Here is a 22,873-nt window from a genome sequence, read left to right on the forward strand (position 1 = left end):
TTAAGATTTCTTGAAATAGAGTATCTAGACTCTTTTTTTGGGGGGAGGGGTCTTGGTATTCAGATAGTCCATTGATTTTTAAATTTTTTCTTCTCATTCTGTTTTCCATGTCAATTGTTTTTGCTGTGAGATATCTCACATTTTCTACTATATTTTCAGTCTCTTGGCTTTGTTTCTAATATTTTTATTGCCTCATGGAATCATTGGCTTCTATTTGTTACATTCTGATTTTGCTTGGGCAAGATTTTATGCTCTTGTGTCAAGTTGTTAATTCCCTTTTCCAATTCTTCTAAAGCTTTCACTTTTTTTTCTGATTTTTTTCCGCATGTGCTCTCATTCCATTTATAAAAACATTTTAAAATTTTTGTTTCATCTTTTCCAGGCATTCTGTTTGAATTTGTGCCCAACTTGTGTTTTTTTCTGAGTCATTGCTTGTAGATGTTTTGGAGTCATTCTCTTCTGTGTTTTGTCTTGAGTGTCCCTGTCACCATAATAAGTTCATTGTATTGTGGTTCTTTTTTTGACTTTCCCATTCTTCTAGCCTATATCCTGGCTTCAGACTTGGTGTTATTAGGGCAGCACTTATAGAAGGAAGATCTGGGCTAGTATTGTTGCTTCTTTCTTGGACTTTTAAGTGTTAGGTTAATAGGACTGCAGGGGACAGGCTTGGGACATGCAAGCTATCCATACTTCCAAAGTAATCTGATTCAGAACAAACTCTGTTTTCTGCTCCCTTGGTCTTAACTCTACAAGTTCCTGATCTGGGTTTGGGTCTGAGCAAGAGTAGATACTGTTGGACTCGCCCCATGTGAGCCAGCTAGGACATATTGCTGATTCAGAGTAAAAGAATTACAGGCTCTCCTTTGGTCTGGGGTTCCTGCCTGGATTATTCCTCTGCTGGCTGGTCAAGGTTCAGGAGATGAGATCCCATTCTATACCTGGGGTCTGAGCCAAACTGCTGCTGTTGCTGCTGGCTTCTGAACTTCTCCTTTCTCAGTGTACTCCCCAGGGCTTCCTTTGCTGGGAGCTACCCCTGAGTAGGCTTGTGACTCAAAACTAGGGAGAAGTCAACAGAATTGCCAGTTGGCACCTGTATGAATCACAGTACCCTAATGTGTGTCTGGTGGTACTGCTCTATGGGTCTGGACCTCCTTTTGTCCTAGTTGCACAGGTTTTCCCTGGGTTCTCTGGTGCTCCATACTTGGCTCAACTGCCTTAACCTAGTCTTCTGTGTCAGCAGATCTACCTGTTTGTCTCTCTGTGCTAAGTTGGGCCTGACAAAAGATTTCTAGATTTCTCCATCAAGATCTGTTCTGGTGCATTTTCTAGATCTGTAGAGAAGAGTTTTGTGGCCAGGAGCTTGGCTGCACTGCTTCTCTGCCATCTCTGTCCCTCAGAGCTTTTCTTTCCAGACATACGTGTTCTTTATGATTTTGTAGCATTCACTTTTGATATTTTTTGTGTATGGTGGTTCTTTCCATTCACATTTTTGTAGTTGTCACTTATGTTTTCTTGGTTCTCCTTACTTTATTTATATTGGTTCATGTAGATTTTTCTATGTTTCTCTGTGTTCATCCCATTTGTCATTTCTTGTATGTAGCACAGTAAATATTCCAGTACATTCATGTACCATAATCCAGATGGGCATCTGCTTTGTTTCTAGTTGCTTTCACAAAAAGTGCTACCATAAATATTTTGGTTTATGTGAGGACTTTTTTTTGGTCTGTAGTGTATAAACCTAGTAATATAATCTCTGGATTGAAAGGTATGGATATTAAAACACTTCATTTTCATAATTACAAATTGGTTTCTAAAATAGTTGTACTGATTCACAGCTTCATCAGCAATGTGCTAGGGTGCCTACCTTCCTGCAATCCATCCAACATTGACTGTTCCATCTTTATCATCTTTGCCATAAATTATGACTTTCTTTAAAGGAGATTTTCAAGTTTTGCCTAGAAATTTTTTTTTTGAGCAAAAGTAGGTGTACTCAGTTGACTTTTCATAACCCTAAAAATTTAAATTTCTTACAGGAAAAGGAAAAAACCCTAATTTTGTTTGCCCATTTTTCCTTGTATGAAATTTTTTCTTTTTATTCATTTAATTAGATTTAATGCTGTGTTCTTATATTTATATTTATAAAAATATATTTATAAAAAATTCTTATATTTATAAAAAAATTCCCTCAAGAAATTTCTTTTCTCTTGAGAAAGAAAAGTATTTACCAAGTTCTGTTCTTTTGTCCAGTTTTGATAAGATTTTAGAATATTGTGTATGTATTTTTGAACTGTTCCAAAGAGATTAAGTGAGTGGTGCTACATTCCTTCTGGGATTGTGGAAGCAATTTGATATAAGGAATTAACTTCCTATGAATTCGAGCTCTTTGTAAGAGAAATGGATTCTTTTAGAAGTAAGTGGGTTAAAAAAAAGAGTTATCTCTTACTACAGGTCTTCAAATTTAGGCTGGATACTCTTTGGCCATTGGTTGGAATTGATAACCTCTGATGTCTCTTACAATTCTAATTCTGAGTTAGTTTTTGAAAACAAGGAGTATTTTTGTCATTTTGAGTTGCTGTCTGCAATAGTTTAATTGTTGAGTCTTCTATGTGTTATTGTTTCCCTTTTAAGGTTAGTCAGCTTTTTGGAGGCAAAAGCAGACCATTTACACAAGGGATCTCATCATTATACTGGGGTAAGCAGACTACTTTCTGAGATGGTAGATTTTTCATTTTACAAGAATTGGAATCAGATGGTTTATCACGAGTGTTTAAATTCTTTGAGTCCACATTATTTGGTTTTATTTGAAGAGTGTAATCTTATTTTCATTGCTGAAACTGTTTGATATCTAGAAGGTGTAGAGCATAGAGCACTGAGTTTGTAGTCAAGAAGACCTGAGTTTGGATTTTCAAACACTTACTAGCTATGTGACCTTGGAAAAGTCATTAGCCTCTTTCAACCTTAGTTTCCTCTGTTAAAATGGGGGTAGTACCACCTACCCACCTACTCCACAGGGTTGTTGTGAGGGTACCATGAAGTAACATATAAAACGTTTTATAAACCTTAAATTCTACATATGAGTGATAGCTATACTAGTATTATTATATCATGAATTCATAGCTTATCACAGTGATTTTTTGCGTGGTAATACATATTGGCCTGAATAATGTTGCTTTAACTAATTTGGTTTAATAGTAACTTCATTAATATGTGACAAAAAAAACCAACAAAACAACTCATCTCACTGTATGTCGTGAAACAGTCTTATGACCTTGCCAGCCGGTTGTCCAGTAATAACAATAACATTGTACACAGGAAACTTAACTGAATCTTGGTAGTATTACTTACTCTCATATCATGCTTCTTTTAAAATGTGTTAAAATGTTAAGCATTTTGCCTGTCCTTTGTTTAGATTTATGTGAACCAATAAATCAGTTGTCCCCTGGAATTTCAGAAACCTCAGGATCTAGGAGCTGTTTTTTTTTTTTTCTTCCAGATTGTTATGAGAAGCATACTTTGTAAATCTTGAAGATACTCCATAACTGTGAAGTATGATTATTACTTAATCTTTCTCATTCTTTCCCTAAAGCTTTTAAAATTGCAGGATCGAGTGCTCAATAATGTTGTCATCTACTTACTTGGAGATGAAGATCCCCGGGTGAGGCATGTTGCTGCATCTTCATTAATAAGGTATGAGCTTCAAAGATGTGAGTCATAATCAAAACGAATTTAAACGTTCAATTCAGGGGAACAGATGATCATCTGTGGACCATATATAGGCTTTTCTTTGGGCTGAACTACTAATCCATCTAATTTAGATAGTGATTTAGCCAGCATCTCAAGTAATTATTAGTAATATATTTTAAGAACTCATTTGCTTCCTTTGTTGGTAATGTGTGCCCAGTCTTATCTTTCTCATTCTGTGTCTTTTTTTTTGGCTAGGCAATGAGGTTAAGTGACTTGCCCAGGGTCACATAGCTAGTAAGTGTCAAGTGTCCGAAGCCAGATTTGAACTCAGGTCCTCCTTATTGCAGGGCTAGTGCTCTATCCACTGCACCACCTAGTTGTCCCAAGTCTTATCTTTCTCTAATCCATCATATTAACAACTTCCAAAACTATCTTTTCAGTGCACAGCTTTGAACAATGTCACTCCTTTGCTCAAAAACCCTCAATGGCTCCCTATTTTCTAGAGGAAAATATATCCACACTCCTTAGCCTTAGCCAAGGCCCTACATTGTCTGTTTCAGCCTGCTTTTGTAACTTGATCCCATATTACTCCCCTTTTGTACTTTCTTCCAGTAAAATTGGATTACTGTTTTCTAAATCATCTTGTCTGATCTTTTCCTGTCTTCATACATTGTGGAGTGGGGGTGGGAGGACTGTTCTTCATGCCTTGAACTACTCTTTCTTAATCTTTGCCTGTTAATAGCTTTCTCTTCCTTCAAAGCTATTTAGTGTGCCGTGTTCTCCATGCTCTTTTCCCAGATCCCTCAACTGAATATGACCTCATTCTTTTATAGTTTTCCTCAAGAATTTTGTTTGAATTCTTCCTTTTTCTTTATGTTTCTCTCTTTTAACATATTTCTTTTTCTAGATGCTATATCCTGCCTATTATATTGCTAGCTCTTTGATATCAAGACTTTCATTATTTTCCTGTTTCTGGCACATTGTTTTGTATATACCACACATTTTTATTTGCACTTATAGTACATTTGCATTTATAGTGCATCTTAAAAACTTTCATTTATTTATTTTTAAAATTTTTTTATTATTTTTAATTATTTTTAATTTATTTTTAGTTTTCAACAATCATTTCCATAAGCTTTTGAGTTTTAAATTTTTCTCCCTCATTCCCCACCTCCCTCCCCAAGATGGGATACAGTCTGATATAGGCTCTACATATACATTCCTATTAAACATATATTCACATTAGTCATGTTGTAAGAAGAATTAGAACCAATAGGAGGATATTTTTATTTTTTAAGATATGACTGTGTTAGGTAATTTTAGGATGTTACACGATATATAAAAAGCCATGAGAAACTATCTGATTGATGGGTGATCAGGGATCTGAACAAACCCTGTAAAATTTTAAGTTGCCAACATGTTGTTGATCTTCATCTGTGGAAGGAATTTCTACAGAAGGAAGCTCCTTACACTAATGAAGTCCCAGCTCCACAGCAAAAAACAATGTCTAGACTGAGTTCAGACTGCTGTGCTCAGTGGTAGGGGAGGTAAAAGATTTAATAGGAGAACCTACTGTCATCTGCAGTTTTGCATGTGTGCATTACACACCTCAAAGGAAGTGCTGTATGACTCCTGAACAGTGAGTTACTTGAGATGAAGAAGACTTTGTAGATGTCATGATATTTTTATTGTACTTTTAAATGGTAGAAATTCAACAAGCGAAGAAAAGGAGGGAAGTATTTTCAGTTTAAAACAGGGGTTCTTAACCATTTTTGTGTCGTGAACCCTTTTGGCAGTCTGCTGAAACCAGTAGACCTCTCTTCAGAATATGTTTTTAACTGCAGAAATAAAATATGTAGGATTATAAGAGAAGCCATTTATATTGAAGTACAGTTATCAACAGATTTGAAAAACAAGTTAGTTGAACCTAGGTTAAGAACCCCTGGGTTAAAGGAATAATATAATCAAGGCATGGAACTTGATTACAGAACATGTATGAGTGGATGGAGGGTAGCTTAGTTTGGTTGGATTGTAGTATAGGGTTTGTGAAGGGGAGCAACATGAAATAAAATTTAAAGAATAGTTTTTTGTTAGGTTGTAGATGTTTTTGACTGTCAGAGCTTTGGTAGGCAGTTGGAGATGCTGAAGTTTTTTGAGCAGAATAGTAACCAGATCTATGTTTAAGAAAAATTATTCCAGTATTGCTATGATGGGTGGACCGGAGGGGATTGAAAACCTGTCACAAGTGCCTTGCTTTTACTAACAATGTATAGGAAGAAACTGCCACTTATGTAGCTAGGTGATAAGCATCATTCATTTATTTGTTCTTTTCTTCCTTAAGTACCATTACCTTTTTAAAAAATATGTATCTTTGCTGATGTCTTTTGTTTTATATCGTCTAGATTTCTCCTTAACTATCCCCTTCCCAGTGAGCCATCCTTTATAACAAAGAATTTTTTAAAAAAGAAGAAAAAAAATTGAGTTTAATTGATCAACACAATGAAAAAATTTCATGATCTTTACCTCTGTAAAGGAGCATCTGTTCTTTTGGGCCAGGCTTGCTCTTTATAATTTCATAATATTGTTTTTTTTTCGAACCTTTATTTTTTCAGTTAATGAAAGTGTATCTTCTCTCCTCTCCTTCCCTTTCCCCATTTGAAAAAGAAAAAAAACCCACAACAAAACACTTGCAGCAAACATCTATAATCGAGCAAAACAAATTCCTGAATTGGCCATATCCAAATACACACACACACACACACACACACACACACACACACACATACACACACTTCAAGCTGTGCTCTCAGTCTATCACCTCTCTGTTATGAGGTCGGTAGGATGTGTCGTGAGTTATTTTTAAACATGGCTGGTCAGTGCTTTGGTTAGTTTTTATGTCTTTCAAAAGTTGTCTTTCTAGTACTGTTGTTACTGTATAAATTGTTCTCCTGGTTCTGCTCATCTTACTCTGCATTAATTTATACAAGTCTAATCAGGTTTCTCTGATCTATCAACTTCATCATTTTATACTGCACAATAGTATTCCATCACATTTATGTATCATAATTTGTTCATTCATTCCCCAATCAATGTGTACTCCATCAGTTTTCAGTTCTTTGCCACTACACAAATAGCTAACATAAGTATTTTTTTAAATGTGCATCCTTTTCCTCTTTCTTTGATCCCTTTGGAATATAGACATAATTCTCGCATCAAATTGCTTTCCAGGATAACTAGTCCAGTTCTCAACTCCATCAACAGTATACTTATTTTCCTTTAGCCTTTCTGACATCTGTCATTTTCTGTTTTTGTCAACTTTGCCAATCTGAAGTGTTTGAGGCAGATCCTTGGTGTTGTTTTAGTTTGTATTTCTCTAATTATTAGTTATTTGGAACATATTTTAGTATAGCTCTTGATAGCTTTGGATTTCTTTTTCTAAAAACTGCCTACTTATATCCTTTGACCATTTATTGACGGGAGAATGATGCTGCTGCAAATTTTTTTGTGTGTGTGCAAAAACCTTTTAATTGTCTGTGATCAAAATTGTCCATTTTGCCTTCTGCTGTCTTCTCTATCCCTTGTTTGGTCATGAGCTCTTCTCCTTTCTGTAAATCTGACAGGTAATTTTTTCCTTCCTCCTGTAATTTGTTTATGATGTCACCCTTTAAGTCATGTTGACAGTCTTAATAAGTGGTATGAGATCTTGGTCAATGCATCGTTTCTACCAGTTTGCTTTCTAGTTTTCCAAGCAATTTTTGTTGAATACTGCTCTCTTGCCCCAACATCTGAGATCTGTGGGTTTTTCAAACACTTGGCTACTATACTTATTTGCTTCTGTATATCGTGAACCTAAACCAGAGGTGGGCAACCTGTGACCTGGAAGCCACATGTGGCTCTCTAGGTCCTCAAGTGTGATTCTTTGACTGAATCCAAACTTAACAGAGCAAATCAAAGGGCTGCATTTGAGGACCTAGAGGGCCACATGTGACCTCAAGGCGTAGGTTCCCTACCCCTGACTTGTTTCATCAATAGGACTTTCTATTTTTAAACTACTACTACAAAGTAGTTTTGGTGGTATGACTTTGTAGTATAGTTTGAGATCTGGTAAGGCATCTTCTTTCCCACTTTTTTTTTTAAAGCAGTTGGGGTTAAGTGACATGCCCAAGGTCACACAGCTAGTATATGTCAAGTGTTTGGTCTGAGGCCAGATTTGAACTCAGGTCCTCCTGACTTCAGGGCCGGTGCTGTATCCACTGCGCCACCTAGCTGCCCCCTCTTTCCCACTTTTTAAAAAAACATTTTCTTTGAAATGCCTGACTTTTTGTTTTTCCAGGTGACATTGTTATTATTTTTTTCTAGCTCTAAAAAGTAATCCTTTGATGGCATTGAATAAGTTCATTTAGGTAACAGTGTCTTTTTTGTTATGGGTTTGGCCTGCTCACAAACAAGCAGTATTTCTTCAGCTATTTAGATCTCTCTTTGTCTGTGGAAAGAATTTTTTAATTGTATTTCTATAATGTCTATAATGCATCTTAATAGCTAGACTCCTAGGTATTTTATACAGTCTGTTGTTATTTTAAATGGAATTTCTATCTCTTCCACCTTGGTTTTGTTTGTAACATACAAGAATGCTGATGATTTATGTGGGTTTATTTTATATTCTGCCACTCTGTTAAAGTTGTTAATTGTTGCACATAATTTTTTAGTTGACTCTTTAGAATTAGTTGTCTCTGTAAACCATTATTCTCATTTACAAAAAGTGATATTTTTGTTTTCTCAAGTTTCAGTTGTTTTTGGTGCTGTTACCACTTGTGTAGTTGTTGACATTTTCACTTTGTGTCAGTACTGTAAGTCTTTCCATATTTCTCTGTTCTCATCGTGTTCATTATTTTCTATTGCAAGATAACATTCCATTACATTCATTAATCAACAAGTATTTATTAAGCACCTGCTACATATTAGGCACTGTACTAGGTGATGATGATATAAGTGCAGAGGACAAAGTAATTTCTACTTCTAGAGAGCTTAATGGGTGAGATGAATATATATAAGTATAAATGTAAATATATGTGTACACACACACATATATTGTAGAGACCAATAATAAATTTAAAGTGGATATACGACCTGAATATTGAAGATCATACTACAGAAAAACACAAGAAAAGCAAATCATTTGCATTTTACATCTGTGAGTAGGTTTAGATGAATTCTTAACCAAAAGTCCACAAGTGGGCTAGAGGTGACTGCAAAATATGAAATAGGTCATTTTGATTACACGAGATTGAAAAATGTTTGTCCAAGTACTAGTAGTATATCTGTGATAATGGATATAGCTGACTGGGGAAAAAAATCTTTTAATCATATTTTTAGGATAAGACACTCCTACCCACCCCCACACACATCCCTAACAGAAAACTTTAAGATCCAAAACCATTCTCCAATGGTGACTGAAGGATATGAACAAACAGTTCCCCAAAGAATTTCAAAATATTAACAATGATACGAAAGAATTCTCCACATCACTAATGATGATAATAATAGTACCTAATATAAATATAATGCCTGTACTGTGCCAGGCAATGTGTTAAGCACTTTGTACAATTTGTACCATAATTGTACAATTATTATCTCATTTGATCTTCATAATACCCTGAGAGGTAGGTTCCATTATTATCCCTGTTTTATGGATGGGGAAACTGAGACAAACAGAGGTTCAGTAACTTGCCCTGGGTCACATAGCTAGTAAGTATCTCAGACTGGATTTGAACTCAGGTCCTCCTAACTCTAGGCCGAGAGATCTATCTACCATACCACCTTGCTGCCCTCTATAAAAGTAATGTAAATCTAAATAACCTTGTGGCTTTACCTCATACCCAGAAAATTAGTAGAGTTATCAAATGATAGCAATAGAGTTGGAAAAGGTATGGAAAGATAGACACATGAATACTTTATTGGTAGAGCTGTGGAAAACAATTTGGAAATATGGAAATAAATTCATGACAGTATCCATATCCTTTGACCCAGAGATTCTACTGCTAGGCATAGGTCCCAAGGATGTCACTGGTCAAAAGAAACATTTGATATATACCAAAATATTTAGAGCAGCACTTTATTTGTGTAACAAAGTACTGGAAATGTAGTGGATGCCCATTGATTTAGGAAGCCCAGCCAGTTTTTATAAAATATATTATTGTCACTTGTGACAACCTTGATTTGTTTTTATATTTTCAGTCTGCTTAAGAAGTCTGTTGGTGAACAAAATCTTGAAACTCATTGTCAAATTTGTATGCATGAGTTCAGAGGTGGTCTTATTAATGCATATTTTATTTAATAAATGGTTTTGTTGTTTTCATGAATTTTTATTTCCTTATTGTATTCAAGGCTTATTCCAAAGCTGTTTTATAATTGTGACCAAGGACAGACTGATCCAGTTGTGGCTGTAGCAAGGGACCAAAGCAGTGTCTACCTGAAACTTCTAATGCATGAGACTCAGCCTCCCTCCCACTTTTCAGTCAGCACCATCACAAGGTACGGTATTTGACATTTGTTTTGTCTATGGTCTGCCAACTCTTACTGGATGATTATGTTTAAAACTTTTTAAATAAAGATAATTTTTGGAAGAGAAAGACTTTGATTTGATCGGCAGCATGAAAAGAGTACCAGATTTGGAGTCTGATAACTGGGGCTTGTGTCCTGCTTTATAGCTCAGTGACTCTTTTGTGGTTTTGAGCATGCTTCTTACTTCTTTGAATCTTTGTTTCATCACTTATAAAATAGTGATATTAATACTTGCATTAAGCTATAATGCATTATGTAAATGTGAGCTACTTTTTTTGAGTCTTCTTATGAAGCCTCTGCATGGTTAAATTAGTAAAATTTTTACCTTTCTTGGAGTCCATTGCCCCATTAGCAGTTAAATTCTCTGTATTTGAAGCCCTTTGTAACTATTTGAGTTATCCTAGAGTGGAACTGGATGACTCTGGAACTGATGAATTTAAAATCTCTGGGGATCTTGAAATAGAGGCTGGATAACCACTTGGGGATGTTGTATAAATGGTTACTGATCAGGGTAGGTTAGAGTTTAGATTAGATGACTTCCAAGGTTCCTTCCAAATATAAAATCATGTCATTTGACCAAAAAAAAAGTCCCCATAACTCCTTTGGAATGGTAGTCATAACTCATAGATTTTATGTTTTGTATCATAGAGGCAACTAGGTGGTATAGTGGATAGAGTTCTGAATTTGGAGTCAGGAAGATAAGAATTTGAATCCTTCCTCAGATGCTTACTGGCTATGTGACCTAGAACAAATCATTTTAACCTCTTGGTCTCATTTTCCTCACGTATGAAATGGGATGATAATAGCACCTACCTCACAGAGTTGTGAGACTGAACCGAAATAACATGTAAAGAAGGAATTTTATAAACCTTAAAGTGATATATAAATATAAGCTATTATTACTATTATTTTTAGCACCAGTTTAGAGCTGGTAAGGGCCCTTACAAGCCATGTAGTTTAGCTTCCTCATTTTACAGGTGAAGAAACTGAGACCCTGAGAGGTTAATGGCTTACCCAAAATTACCCAGGTAATATTAGAGTTGAGATTTGAACCTTAGGCTTTGTGACTTCAAAGTATATTATCATTTCTGGGCATCCCATTGCCTCTTAGAGTGACCATGATATATATTTTTTTTACTTCTAAATGTTTGTGATTTGTACTAGATAGGTTATGGGAATACATCATTATTACCTGTTTCCCAAATTTATCATTCTGTCTTGTACTGAGCTTTCCCACAAAATGTCCTCTATTCCTGTTTCCTTCTTGGGTCTAGTTTCTTTGTACTCATTGGCAAAAGAGTCTGTAGCATTTTGCCTATTTGCCATTGGTCCTTTGGCACCAGTAGTGTAGATGTTTTCATCATTATTCAGCATCATATTTATTTATTTAGAGGACAGAGAATATGATATTATTTAGAGGATAGGCCTAGTAGGATTTTGCGGTTTTGCTTGAAAAGTCAGCAGTTATCCAAAATTTCAAACAGATGTATTAACCAGTTAATTCAGTTAGTTTTTTCAGAGGTATATTTGCTGAAAGTAGTATATAGCAAGGATTGAAGTTCAGTGACATTTCCTTAAAGGTCTGGGACACAGTCTCCTGGAAATATGTGCAGATTCAAAAGGAAAGAGGACTCAGATTTAGAGCTCATGTGGCCAAAAGATACATCCAGGGCTTCTAGTTATTGGCAGTCTTTTTGACTTTCCCTTGAAGTCCAGTGCTTTACTGGGCTTCAGAGTCTGAGGCCCTTGTACACTTCTGAAGCTTCTTTTTCTTGTGTCCACTTTGTTCTTAGCTTCTTGTGCAGATGCACCTGGGGTGAAGCTATAATTTAAGATTGCAGAGTGATGTTTTTTATGAAGTTTCATATTTCTGTTCAAAAGCTTGATTTTTTTCAAAGAAAGACTTGCAAGAGGGAGTGTGTTACTTTTTAAACATCTGCCTTTTAAAAGCTATATTTTATTTCTCTAACATGATGGCCTGCTACCAAGTGATAGGTTTTTTTTTTTTTTTTAAAAATGACTAGTAAATGACTTGCATACTTAAGCAATTACTTGTATTTCTCTCTTAATTGAATAAAACCATTGTCAAATGGAGTGACAGGCTTTATTTTTAAATGTCTTCTATTCTTATTTAAAAGACTAAGTTAAAAAACTTGTACAAAAAATTCTTTGCCATCATAACATTTTTCTTAACAATAACTTTCTTTGAAGTCAGTTGTATTTTCTCATTTTTTACAACTTGTTTTTCTTAAATAGTATCTTCTTGTCAGAAGAAAACATCTATTAAAGATACTGGATGAGTACTCTTGTGAAATCAGAAATGAAATGTTAAAGTATTTATGATTTTCAAATAGAACTGTTTGACAGGTTTAGAATATAATTGTTCTCCTTAAATATCAGATTATAAAGTGAAGCTGCCAAATACTTGTGTGTAATTAAACTTGGATTATCAGGTGATGGTGTTATTTTTTTAAAAAAACTTGACCTTCCTTAACTGTCCGATGTTTAGCAGGTCATATCCTTCATCTGTAAAATGTGGATGATAATATTTACCCTGTCGTCATAAGGTTGTGAGGGCTGAATGAGAGGAAGGCTGTAAAGCCTTCTAAGTGTAATTTGCATGTGAAAGTAAGAAAAAAAATTCAAATCTATTTTTTTTTTGGTTGTTTGTTTGTTTTGGTTTTTTTTAGGCAATTGGGGTTAAGTGACTTGCCCAGGGTCACACAGCTAGTAGGTATCAAGTGTTTGGTCTGAGGCTGTATTTAAACTCAGGTCCTCCTGACTTTAGGGCTGGTGCTGTATCCACTGCGCCTCCTAGCTGCCCCTATTATGTATTTATTGTAATTGTGAACTTTGCCGGTATGTTTGCAACTTAGCTGACTGCTTTGTAACAAGGGACATTAGATGCCTGCTATGACATTGCAGTCCTGATACCATGTAGCTGTTCAAATATTTTTGTAGGTAAATTAACCATTTGCGATATAGACTAATAGGATCCACCAGTATTCCTGAGTCATAAATTCCATTTTCAGAATGCATTTATAATTTTAACTTATAAGCATATATTCATTTTGGTTTTTTATTTGTTAGAATATACAGAGGCTACAACTTACTACCAAACATAACTGATGTGACAATGGAAAATAACCTTTCTAGAGTTATTGCAGCAGTTTCCCATGCACTGACAACATCAACTACACGGGCACTTACAGTAAGTATTTTTCTTTATTCAACCATAATATGTTAATGTAATTTGTAGCATCTTGTAGAGGCCACTATTTACTGTTAATTTGTTGATGTCACAGCTTATTTTCAAGTTCATATTGACCTACTCTGCTTAAGTACATTCTTTTTTTGGCTAGGCAATGGGGTTAAGTGACTTGCCCAGGGTCACCCAGCTATTAAGTATATTCTTGACAAATTTGGTCTCTGTTTAGGTTCAATAATTGAGGGTAAGGGCTCCATTTTTTGGATGAGATAACTGAAGTGTCTAGGGGTGAAGTCATTTGCTTCAGGTAGCACAGTTAGTGAGTGGCCAGGCTATGCTGCAAGCACGGCTTTTCTGACTCCACATATATTGTCCAGTGCACTGTAATAAAGCTGCCATTTGTTCATGCTCCTTCTCAGAGTTTCTATGAAGACTAAATGGGACCCTTGAAAATTCAAATGGCATACCATTTCAAGCTAGTATTATTTTGTTAAACTGTTTTTCATTGGCAATTAGGTATATAGTTTTGCAAACAAGTTAAGAAACATTTTTTTCCAGCATTAGTAATATGGCATGGTTTTGCTTCATGTGTACCATCATTTGTATCTATTTACTTGGATGATAATTGACTGTTCATTTTGAAAAATAGTTCTGTTAAGGGGCAGCTAGGTGGCGCAGTAGATAGAGCTCTGACCTTGGAGTCAGGAGGACCTGAGTTCAAATCCAGTCTCAGACACTCGGGCAAGTCACTTAACCCCAATTGCCTCACCAAAAAAAAAAAAAGAAAGAAAGAAAGAAGAAAAATAGTTGATCAGCTTCTACTTTCAAAATAAGTACACATATTAAGACAGAAAATAATTCTTGATGATAGGCATTCTTCATGTTTCTTTAATTTTTGTGAAGAAAAAGTGAAAGAAAAGTTCATTTCTTATTTTGTGATTATAATTCTCTGACCAAGTATCTGATAGACACATTTTTCCCCTTGTTTTTCAGTTTGGCTGTTGTGAAGCTTTGTGTCTTCTTTCTACTGCCTTTCCAGTCTGCGTTTGGAGTCTAGGATGGCATTGTGGGTATGTTTCTTCCTTCATTCTATAGGCTACTAGATTTTATGCTTACCAAAGCAGTAGTTGTTAACTTAGATATTAGGGTCCATAGTTTGTTGGCTGTTAAGTCTGTAAGCCATTTGAAATTTTAAAAAATCCACCTGTCTGAAATGAACTGTTGAAAACCAGCTAGGTAGACTTTTGGCAAAGATGCAGTTAAATCGAAGATCAATGACTATTGAGTACTTAATTTGGGATAGACTTGAGGCATATATTATATGTGTCAAAGGGCAGTGGTCTTAGAGTCAGAAGACCTGGGTTCAAATACTGGCTCTGATACTTAACTGCTCTGTGACCGTGGGGAGGCCAGTTAACTTCTCTGAGTCCCAACCAGTTTTCTCATCTTTAAGATGAGTATAATAGTCACGTACTTGGTAAATTTTAAAGGTATTTTAAATTTCTGTTTATTTTAGAATATGAGGTTATTCGGTGTGGGTGTATGCGCTTCTCATGTATGATTCTCAGGTTTATCATTTCATGAACTTGAAAGTGTGATTTACAGGTTGAATTTGGGGAATCGTTTCTCTCTATTGTGTGGACTTTTCTAAGTGAAACAGTTCTACCCAATGTAAACCATAATACTGTCATAATCCATTCTTTTGTTGGTTCGGATATTCTTGCTGCTGCAAATCATATACCCTTACACCTTTGAAAGTGGGGCCCCCCCCTCAAAATGAATGACCCAGTGGCCAACCTTGCACTTAGCTAGGCCTTCTTTGGATGACAAGTACATTCTCTTGTCATCTTGTACTTGAATGAAATATTTTTAACCTAGCTGTTCTTATCAGAATTTAGGCTTGAATTTCTGAACCATGTCTTAAAGGCTATGTCCCAAGCTACAAAGAGACATTATTGGGGGAATATATATTATCATGCATGCAAATTAAGAGTGTTTTAAGCTGATATTAAATCTGAGTTAGGATAATAAGCATTATTTAGTTTTAGATGCCTAATGTAGGAAATACTTCAACTCTATTAGTCATATATTTAACAGTTGATTTCCTTCACTCTAGGTACCTAATAGCTTCAAGATCATTTAAACTTTTTATAGTTTTTAGTAGTTAGCATTCCTTTTGTATCAATTCACTTTGTTCAGGGAGTACTTTTGTGTGAGGAAATGTTTCAGAAAACATGCTTAATTATTGTAGTTATGTATTCTGCTTACTGAAATATAAATCTCCGTGTTATGCTGTTTCATGTTTGTAGGAATGTATTTTCTCACCTGTTTTAGATTTTACATGAAATGACCAATTGCTTTGTTATTAAACTTGACTTCATTTAGTTAAAATAATTGTTTTATTTCAAGGGTCAATTTCAAGTGTCATTAAAATGTGGTAACTTAAAAATTGGTAGCAAGATAAAAGGTAGAGTATCTTCCATAAAAATAAAGGTAGTATCTCTGTTTTGAATTAAATTTGATCTTTTATTTTTAAATATTTTATTGTGGTGCTGTGTTTATAGGAATATTTAATGCCCATGTTTTCCCCTTTTACAAATGTAAAAATATATAGTGAGTTTCTCTGTTTTGAAAAGAAAAGGAGGGGCAGCTAGATGGTGCAGTGGATAGAGCACTGGACCTAGATTCAGGAGTACCTGAGTTCAAATTCGGCCTCAGACATATAACACTTACTAGCTGTGTGACCCTGGGCAAGTCACTTAACCCCATTGCCTAACCAAAAAAAAAAAAAGAAAAAAAAAAGAAAAGGAAATGCTATCTGCTTTAGAAGATACTGTTGTGTGATGCTATGTAATTTGTGCTTTCAGGTTTCCTCTCCTGAGTCCGTCACATGAGTCTAGGAAGAGCTGTACAGTTGGAATGGCTACAACAATCCTCACCCTGTTGTCCTCAGCCTGGTTCCCCCTGGATCTGTCAGCACATCAAGATGCAATAGTTTTAGCTGGGAATTTGCTTGCAGGTACTGTACAATGAAACCAGGCAGTCATCTCAGTCAAATTTCTCCAGAGTAATTTTATCTGTTGTTTGTGGGTTTGTTTTTTTTTTTTTGCTTTCAGGGTGTTTTGTGAATAAAAGAAAGTAGTTATGAGGTCATGCTAGAATAAGCCGCTCCCTTAGTGAAGAATTCAAGCTTATTTCTAATCTCTATGAAGCTTATTTATATGTTTGTATATGTTATAGCAACCATTCTGCAGGGGTAGTTTTAAGTTGACCCTGTTTCCTTTTTTCTACTCATTTAACCTCAAGTAGGCACTTCAATGTAGAATAGTGGCTAGGAGGCTGAATTGAGAGTCAGGAAAACGTGGGTTCAAGTCCATCCTCTGAGATAGATAGATAGATATATATATATATATGTATGTATGTATATTGGCTGTGTGATAGCTCTCTCGGATTGCCTACAGAACAGGTACCTATCTTGATTGATAGTGAGAATTTTCTTCCCAGAAGCTCCTTAACTGGTAGACTCACATGTATGAACAATAATAATAATTTTTAAAAACTACTACAAAAATTTAAGTAGCCTTGTATTCAAGACTACACAATTGGCAGTTTTCCATACATTTCCAGATTGACTTCTTCCTACTACACTCTACTTGTCTTAGGTTCTAGCCAAATTGAATTATTTACTCTTCTCTATAAACATGCTATGCTTTCCCACGTCAGTGCTTTGGCTCACACTGGTTCCTAAACCCGGAATCTTTTTCCCTCTTCCACTATCTTCATCTCTGCATTTTGAAATCTTCCCTGTCCTTCATGATCCAGTTTAAGTGCTATTTCCTACAGAAAACCTTCTTTGATCCCCACCTGCCCCTGGTAGAAACTTTTTCTTTCCTTTTATCTCCCATAGCATTTTGTGTTTTATGTTGTTACCTTATTCTCTTCTTCTCTATTGGTATTGTATAATTGCTATCTATTTATTGTATAGTGTTCTATATTTGGCATGTACTGAATCACCAAATCATCAAATAGCTAGATTTTAAGTTTCATCAGGGAAGAGATCATATCTTAATTGTCTTTGTATCTCTTCCAGTGATCAATACTAGTTGCACATAATGAATGTTTAGTAATGACTGTTAGTCAGTAAACATTTGTGAAGATTAAGTGCCTGCTATGTGCCAGGCACCATGCTCAGTGTTGGGGATACAAATACAGATGAAAACAGACAGTCTCTGCCCTCAAGGAGCTTACAATCTAACAGAAGAAGTCAGTGCCCCAAGGGAAGTTGAAAAGCAAGGGGGTGGGGAAGGGCAGGGAGATACCTGGTACAAGGTCATGATGGAGAGTTCCATGGGAGTCCCAAAGTAATGTAGCTGGCAAGAGATGGGGATAAAAAAAAGCACTGAGTCCCCTCCTTAAGCAGAAGCCCTGGAGCCTTTGGTCCTGCCCTCCAGTCATAGGCTCCCATCAGAGGGGCAAAGAGTAATAATGAAAGGGGAGGACCAAGCATATTCAATCTTGCAGCTCAGTGACATTTCCCGATGATGAGTTTCCTGAGGAAGAAAGACACATTGGAGAGTTCCAGAGAAGTCCAAGAAGCAGTGTAGCTGGTGGGAAATGGAGAGAAAAACAGTGCTAGGCCTCTCCTTAAATAAATGTCTGGGAATCCTGTCCCTGCCCTCCAGTCAAGTGAATGAATATGTATTCAAATTCTTCTTTAAATTCTACAACAAACATGAATTTTATTTGTGAAATAACAATGTTCATGTGCTTGCAGCTAGTGCCCCCAAATCTCTGAAAAGCCCATGGACTACGGAAGATGAAACCAGTCCCGGAACCATTAAACAAGAGGAACCGTGGCCAGCTTTGGGAGACCGATTGTTGGTTACAATGGTGGAACAGCTCTTTTGTCATTTGCTGAAAGCCATTAACATCTGTGCTCATGTGTTGGATGATGTTACTCCTGGGCCAGCAATAAAGGTATATTTCTTGTAGTGGCAAACACAATAACATTTTGTAAAGACTTAATTGTTTTCCAGCTACAACATGATTTGTTCCTTCTGTCCTGCTGTTGAACAGTGGAAAAAATTGAGGGTTTGAAATCAGTTCAAATCCCAGATTTGCCACTTACTATGTATGTGGTCTTGGATTAGTCACTTTGCCTCTCTGGTCCTCAGTTTCCTTATAGGTTAAACAAGGTATTTGGACGACACGTGAACTTTAAGGTTCCTTACAGCTGTAGATCTTTGATCCTATTTTAAATATACTGAATCAGAAATTAAGTTGATAAAGTGCTAAATTTAAGAGCCCTCTCTAATATTACTTTTTATTTTTAAATTTTATCGATGACTCTTCTATTTAATACTATGGCCATTTCCCTGTATACATCTTTTCTTCTCCCCTTCAGATCTTTCTCTGTAACAAATAAAAATTTTTAAGCATGACTGCCTTAGCAACTGAGTTTAAAAAACATCATCAACATTCTGTATCTATAGACCTCTATGTCACTACCAAGAGAAAAAAATACCCATAATTTTTAAAAATAAATTTTCAGTTGATATATTTTGTTTTTACATCATCTAAATTTCCCTTTTCCCAATCTCTATCATTGATCCATTCCTCATAACAAAGAAGAAAAAAAGTAAATTCAGCAAAATTAACAACATATCAAAAAAAATCACATTCACACTGTTTTCAATACTCAGGGTCTGTCCCTACATCCAAGAGACTGAGGGAGATAGTTTCCTCTATCTCTTCCTTTTGACCCGTGATTCTTATTTAAAATGGCTTCTGTATATTTGAGGCTTTTTCATTTGCAAAGTGCTCTCTTTGTAACAGTCCTGGTATAGAGGTAATGTGGGTCAATACACAGGTTCATAGAACTAGAGCCAGAAAAGGCCTCAGAAACTTCTCATCCAAACTCCTTATAGGAGAGACAAGAAAACTGAGAACCAGGATGTTGAAATGACTTTCTGAATGTCACACATTTTTTTTATCTTATTAACCGTTTAAATGGTCAGATTTCACTTTGTTCTGTAAATATAGTCTCATGCATTCAGAACTAAGATTTATCATAATGCTATTGATAATATCTCTAATTATCTATACTATTTATGTTTTAGGAACTAATTGAAAGTGAAGATCTATGCATCTAGAAAATTTTCCTTCCCCAGACTAGAGATTGATTTCTCCCAGATTGTATTAAGTGAGGGTTTTGGGTTTTTTTTGCATTTTTAAAAATTTAATTTAGTTTTTTTCAATCAGCAAAAATCTACCTTCTGTCTCCTCCACCATCACCCCCATTCAGATAGAAAGAAAAACAAATTCCGTGTTATGAACGTGTACGGTCAAGCAAATCAAATTTTTTCATTGTTCCAAAAGGGGTGTACATGCATCTGCATAGAAATATACACGGCTCATTTTCCACTTTAAGTCTTTTTCCTCTTCTGCCTGGAGGTAGGTAGCATGTTTCAGCAAGTGGGTGGTACAGTGGATGGAGCATTGGGTCTGGAGTCAGGAATAGCTTAGTTCCAGTCCAGCCTCAGATATTTGCTAGGTTTGTCACTTTTGGCAAGTCTCTTAACCTCTGTTTGCCCCAATTTCCTCATCTGTAAAATGGGATAATAATAGTACCTACCTCCCAGGGTTGTTGTGAGGATCCAATGAGATAATATTCCTAAGTGCTTAATGCAGTGTACATAGTAGGTGTTGGATAAATATTATCTTTATTAATTGCAGTTGGTCAGTATTCTTATCAGAATATACAACTTCATTGTATAAATTGTTCATCTGGTTCTGTATATTCCACTCTGCATCAATTCATAGAAGTCTTCCCCGGTTTCTCTGAAATCATCCCCTTCATCATTTCTTACAAGACAATAGTATTTAATTCTTTCTTTCTGGATGCCTGCAGTGTTTTTCTTTGAACTGGATGCTCTGCATTTTGGCTTTAATGGTTCTAGGACTTTTCATTTGGAGTATCTTTCAGGAGATGACCAATGGATTGTATTTGTACTTTGTCCTCTCATTCTAAGCGATCTGGACAGCTTTCTTTCAAGATTTCTTGAAATAGGGTGTCTAGACTCTCTCTCTCTTTCTCTCTCTATCTCCCTTTTTTTTTCTTTTTTTAAAGTGTATGGCTACTACAAGTTCACCTCTTTCCTAGTATTCTTGCCCTGGTTATTCCTCTGCTGTAAGTTGGAATTGATATCCTCTTCCGTTCCTGGGGTTTGAGCCTGCCACTGCTGCTTGTACTGCCAGCTCTAGTTAGAGATCTCTTCCTCTGTTGCCTCTGCATCTGTGATCCAGTAATAGTTCTGAGACCTCCTCTTGCCCTGGTGCACAGCTTTTTCTTGCTCAGTGTGCTCCTGCCGAGACCCTCTTGCAAGTCAATATGGATGTACTGACTGTATCCCAAAATGTGTTTCTTATTCTGCATGTTTGGTCTTTCACCTCTTTATCAGTAGATGGGTAGGTAAAATTCTTTATCATTGGGCCTCTGGAGTCATTGCTGATCATTGAGTTGATCAGAGTTTGTAAGACTTTCAAAATTGTTCACTTATACAAAGGTGTTTTGGTATAAATTGTTCTGTTTCTACTCACTTTAGTTTGCATCAGTTCATAGAAATCTTCCCAAATTTCTCTGAAACCATTTCTTTAAAAATTTCTTCAGAATAATAGCATTCCATCACATTCATGTACCGTAGTTTGTCAGCCATTTCCCAATTAATGAATGCCCCTCCCCCACTTCAGTTTCTAGTTCTTTGCCACTATAAAAACAGCTGCTGTAAATATTTTTGTACCTGTAAGGCCTTTTTTAGGGGGTTATCCTAAACCTGAGGTCCACAGACTCCCAAAGGTTCCATGGATAGATTTCAAGGCATTTGAGAACTTATAAAACTTAAAGAATTGGGGGGAGGGGGAATTTTCATCTTCTATTTTTACTAACTTGATTCCCTGTGTAATCCTGTGTTTTTTGTGTTATCCATTTAAAAACATTACTTTGATAATGGAACTTTCTTCACCATTGAATGACTTTACCAGAAAGCCAAAGAGGTTCAAGATACAAAAAGTTTAAGAACCTCTGCACTTGAACAATAGAGAAATAAGTCCAGTTATGTTATTTTTATATTTGTGAATGAGAATTGTTTTCTTCCTCTCATTAGTTTCTGTGATTATTCTTTGGTCAATGTTTCCCAGTATACTCCGTGGAAAGATTGTGATTTTTAAAAAATAAATTTTAAGTTGTCCTTCGGTATGGGCTTTTGGGAAATAAATGCTAAGATTTTGAAAACTTTTTAATGCTTGGTTACAGATTATAACGTTGCCATAATATTTTTGTTTTTCTGTTCTAGGCAGCTTTACCCTCTCTAACCAACCCACCTTCTCTAAGTCCAATCCGTCGTAAAGGAAAAGAAAAAGAACCAGGAGAGCCGACCTCTGTACCACTGAGTCCCAAAAAAGGCAATGAAGCTAGTCCAGGTATGGAGAACGGTTTTGGGGAAGAGGGTATTTGGTGGCAACATATGACTTGTAAAATTTTAAGTTACTCATTATAGTAATTTTTGATGTAGAAACTTAAAATGTGGAAATTGAAATTTTAAATAGCATTCAAATTAGGAATTCTTATGACTGTGTTTTCGGGAAATATCGACAGTATTTTTTAAAGGGCTCGTTAGTCAATCTACTAGGACTCTAAGTAAATCTCATGTCAATTTTAGCACTGTTTCCCATTATTCATTAGGATTTTCTCTATGAAAATTGAATGTTATCTTGGAGAAAACTGTCTACCTGAGTGTATATTTCTGTGTAGTTCAACTTTATGTTTAGTAATAATAATGATAATTAGTATTCATATAGCATCTAATAATGCTATAGTGCTAGGTACTATGGTAAACACTTTACAAATACTATCTCATTTGGTCCTTACAGCACCCTGGGAGGTGGATACTGTTATTCTCATTTTACAGTTGAGGAAATAGAGGGAAACGAGGTTAAGTGACTTGCCCAGCGTCATACACAGCTAGTGTCTGAGGTCTGATTTGAACTCAAGTCTTTCTAACTCTAGGACTATTGACTCTATTGATTCTAGGACCATTGCACTATCTCACTGCCTCTCTTATATAATCATGTATAAATAAAATAAATAATAATATAAATAATACAGCAGCAATTTCATTTGCAAGACACTGAGGCATCATCAAAGCCCTGTGGCCTAGTTGTGCAAAGGATTAGTGAGTCAGGAAAAATTGTGTGTATTCATAGACACAGAGAAATCTTTATATGATTGCCTGATTATACAGCTCAGTCTTAGAATATAGAATTTGATTGTGTTTTGGAAAGCTACCTTATTTATTCCATTCATAATTTATTTCAGGCTTACAATTAGCCATTTTTTTTAAGTTAATGTTTTCTAAAATTAAA

The 22,873-nt window shown here is 35.7% G+C and overlaps 1 protein-coding gene across 4 annotated transcripts in view; it reads left to right on the top strand.

The window, feature by feature from the left end:
- The window catches only part of HTT (huntingtin), a 211,461-nt gene that overhangs the window by 68,709 nt on the left and 119,879 nt on the right, over positions 1-22,873 (top strand). For all 4 annotated transcript variants that reach the window (XM_027836315.1, XM_027836318.1, XM_027836316.1 and 1 more), the window contains 8 exons: positions 2,629-2,692; positions 3,587-3,687; positions 10,069-10,215; positions 13,336-13,456; positions 14,447-14,523; positions 16,321-16,472; positions 18,228-18,430; positions 21,805-21,931. In XM_027836315.1, coding sequence (XP_027692116.1) covers positions 2,629-2,692; positions 3,587-3,687; positions 10,069-10,215; positions 13,336-13,456; positions 14,447-14,523; positions 16,321-16,472; positions 18,228-18,430; positions 21,805-21,931 — 992 coding nt within the window. The remainder of the gene's footprint in view (positions 1-2,628; positions 2,693-3,586; positions 3,688-10,068; positions 10,216-13,335; positions 13,457-14,446; positions 14,524-16,320; positions 16,473-18,227; positions 18,431-21,804; positions 21,932-22,873) is intronic.

The sequence above is a fragment of the Vombatus ursinus genome, unplaced genomic scaffold, assembly GCF_900497805.2.
Source record: "Vombatus ursinus unplaced genomic scaffold, bare-nosed wombat genome assembly UNPS02014818.1, whole genome shotgun sequence".
NCBI classification, from domain to species: Eukaryota; Metazoa; Chordata; class Mammalia; order Diprotodontia; family Vombatidae; genus Vombatus; species Vombatus ursinus.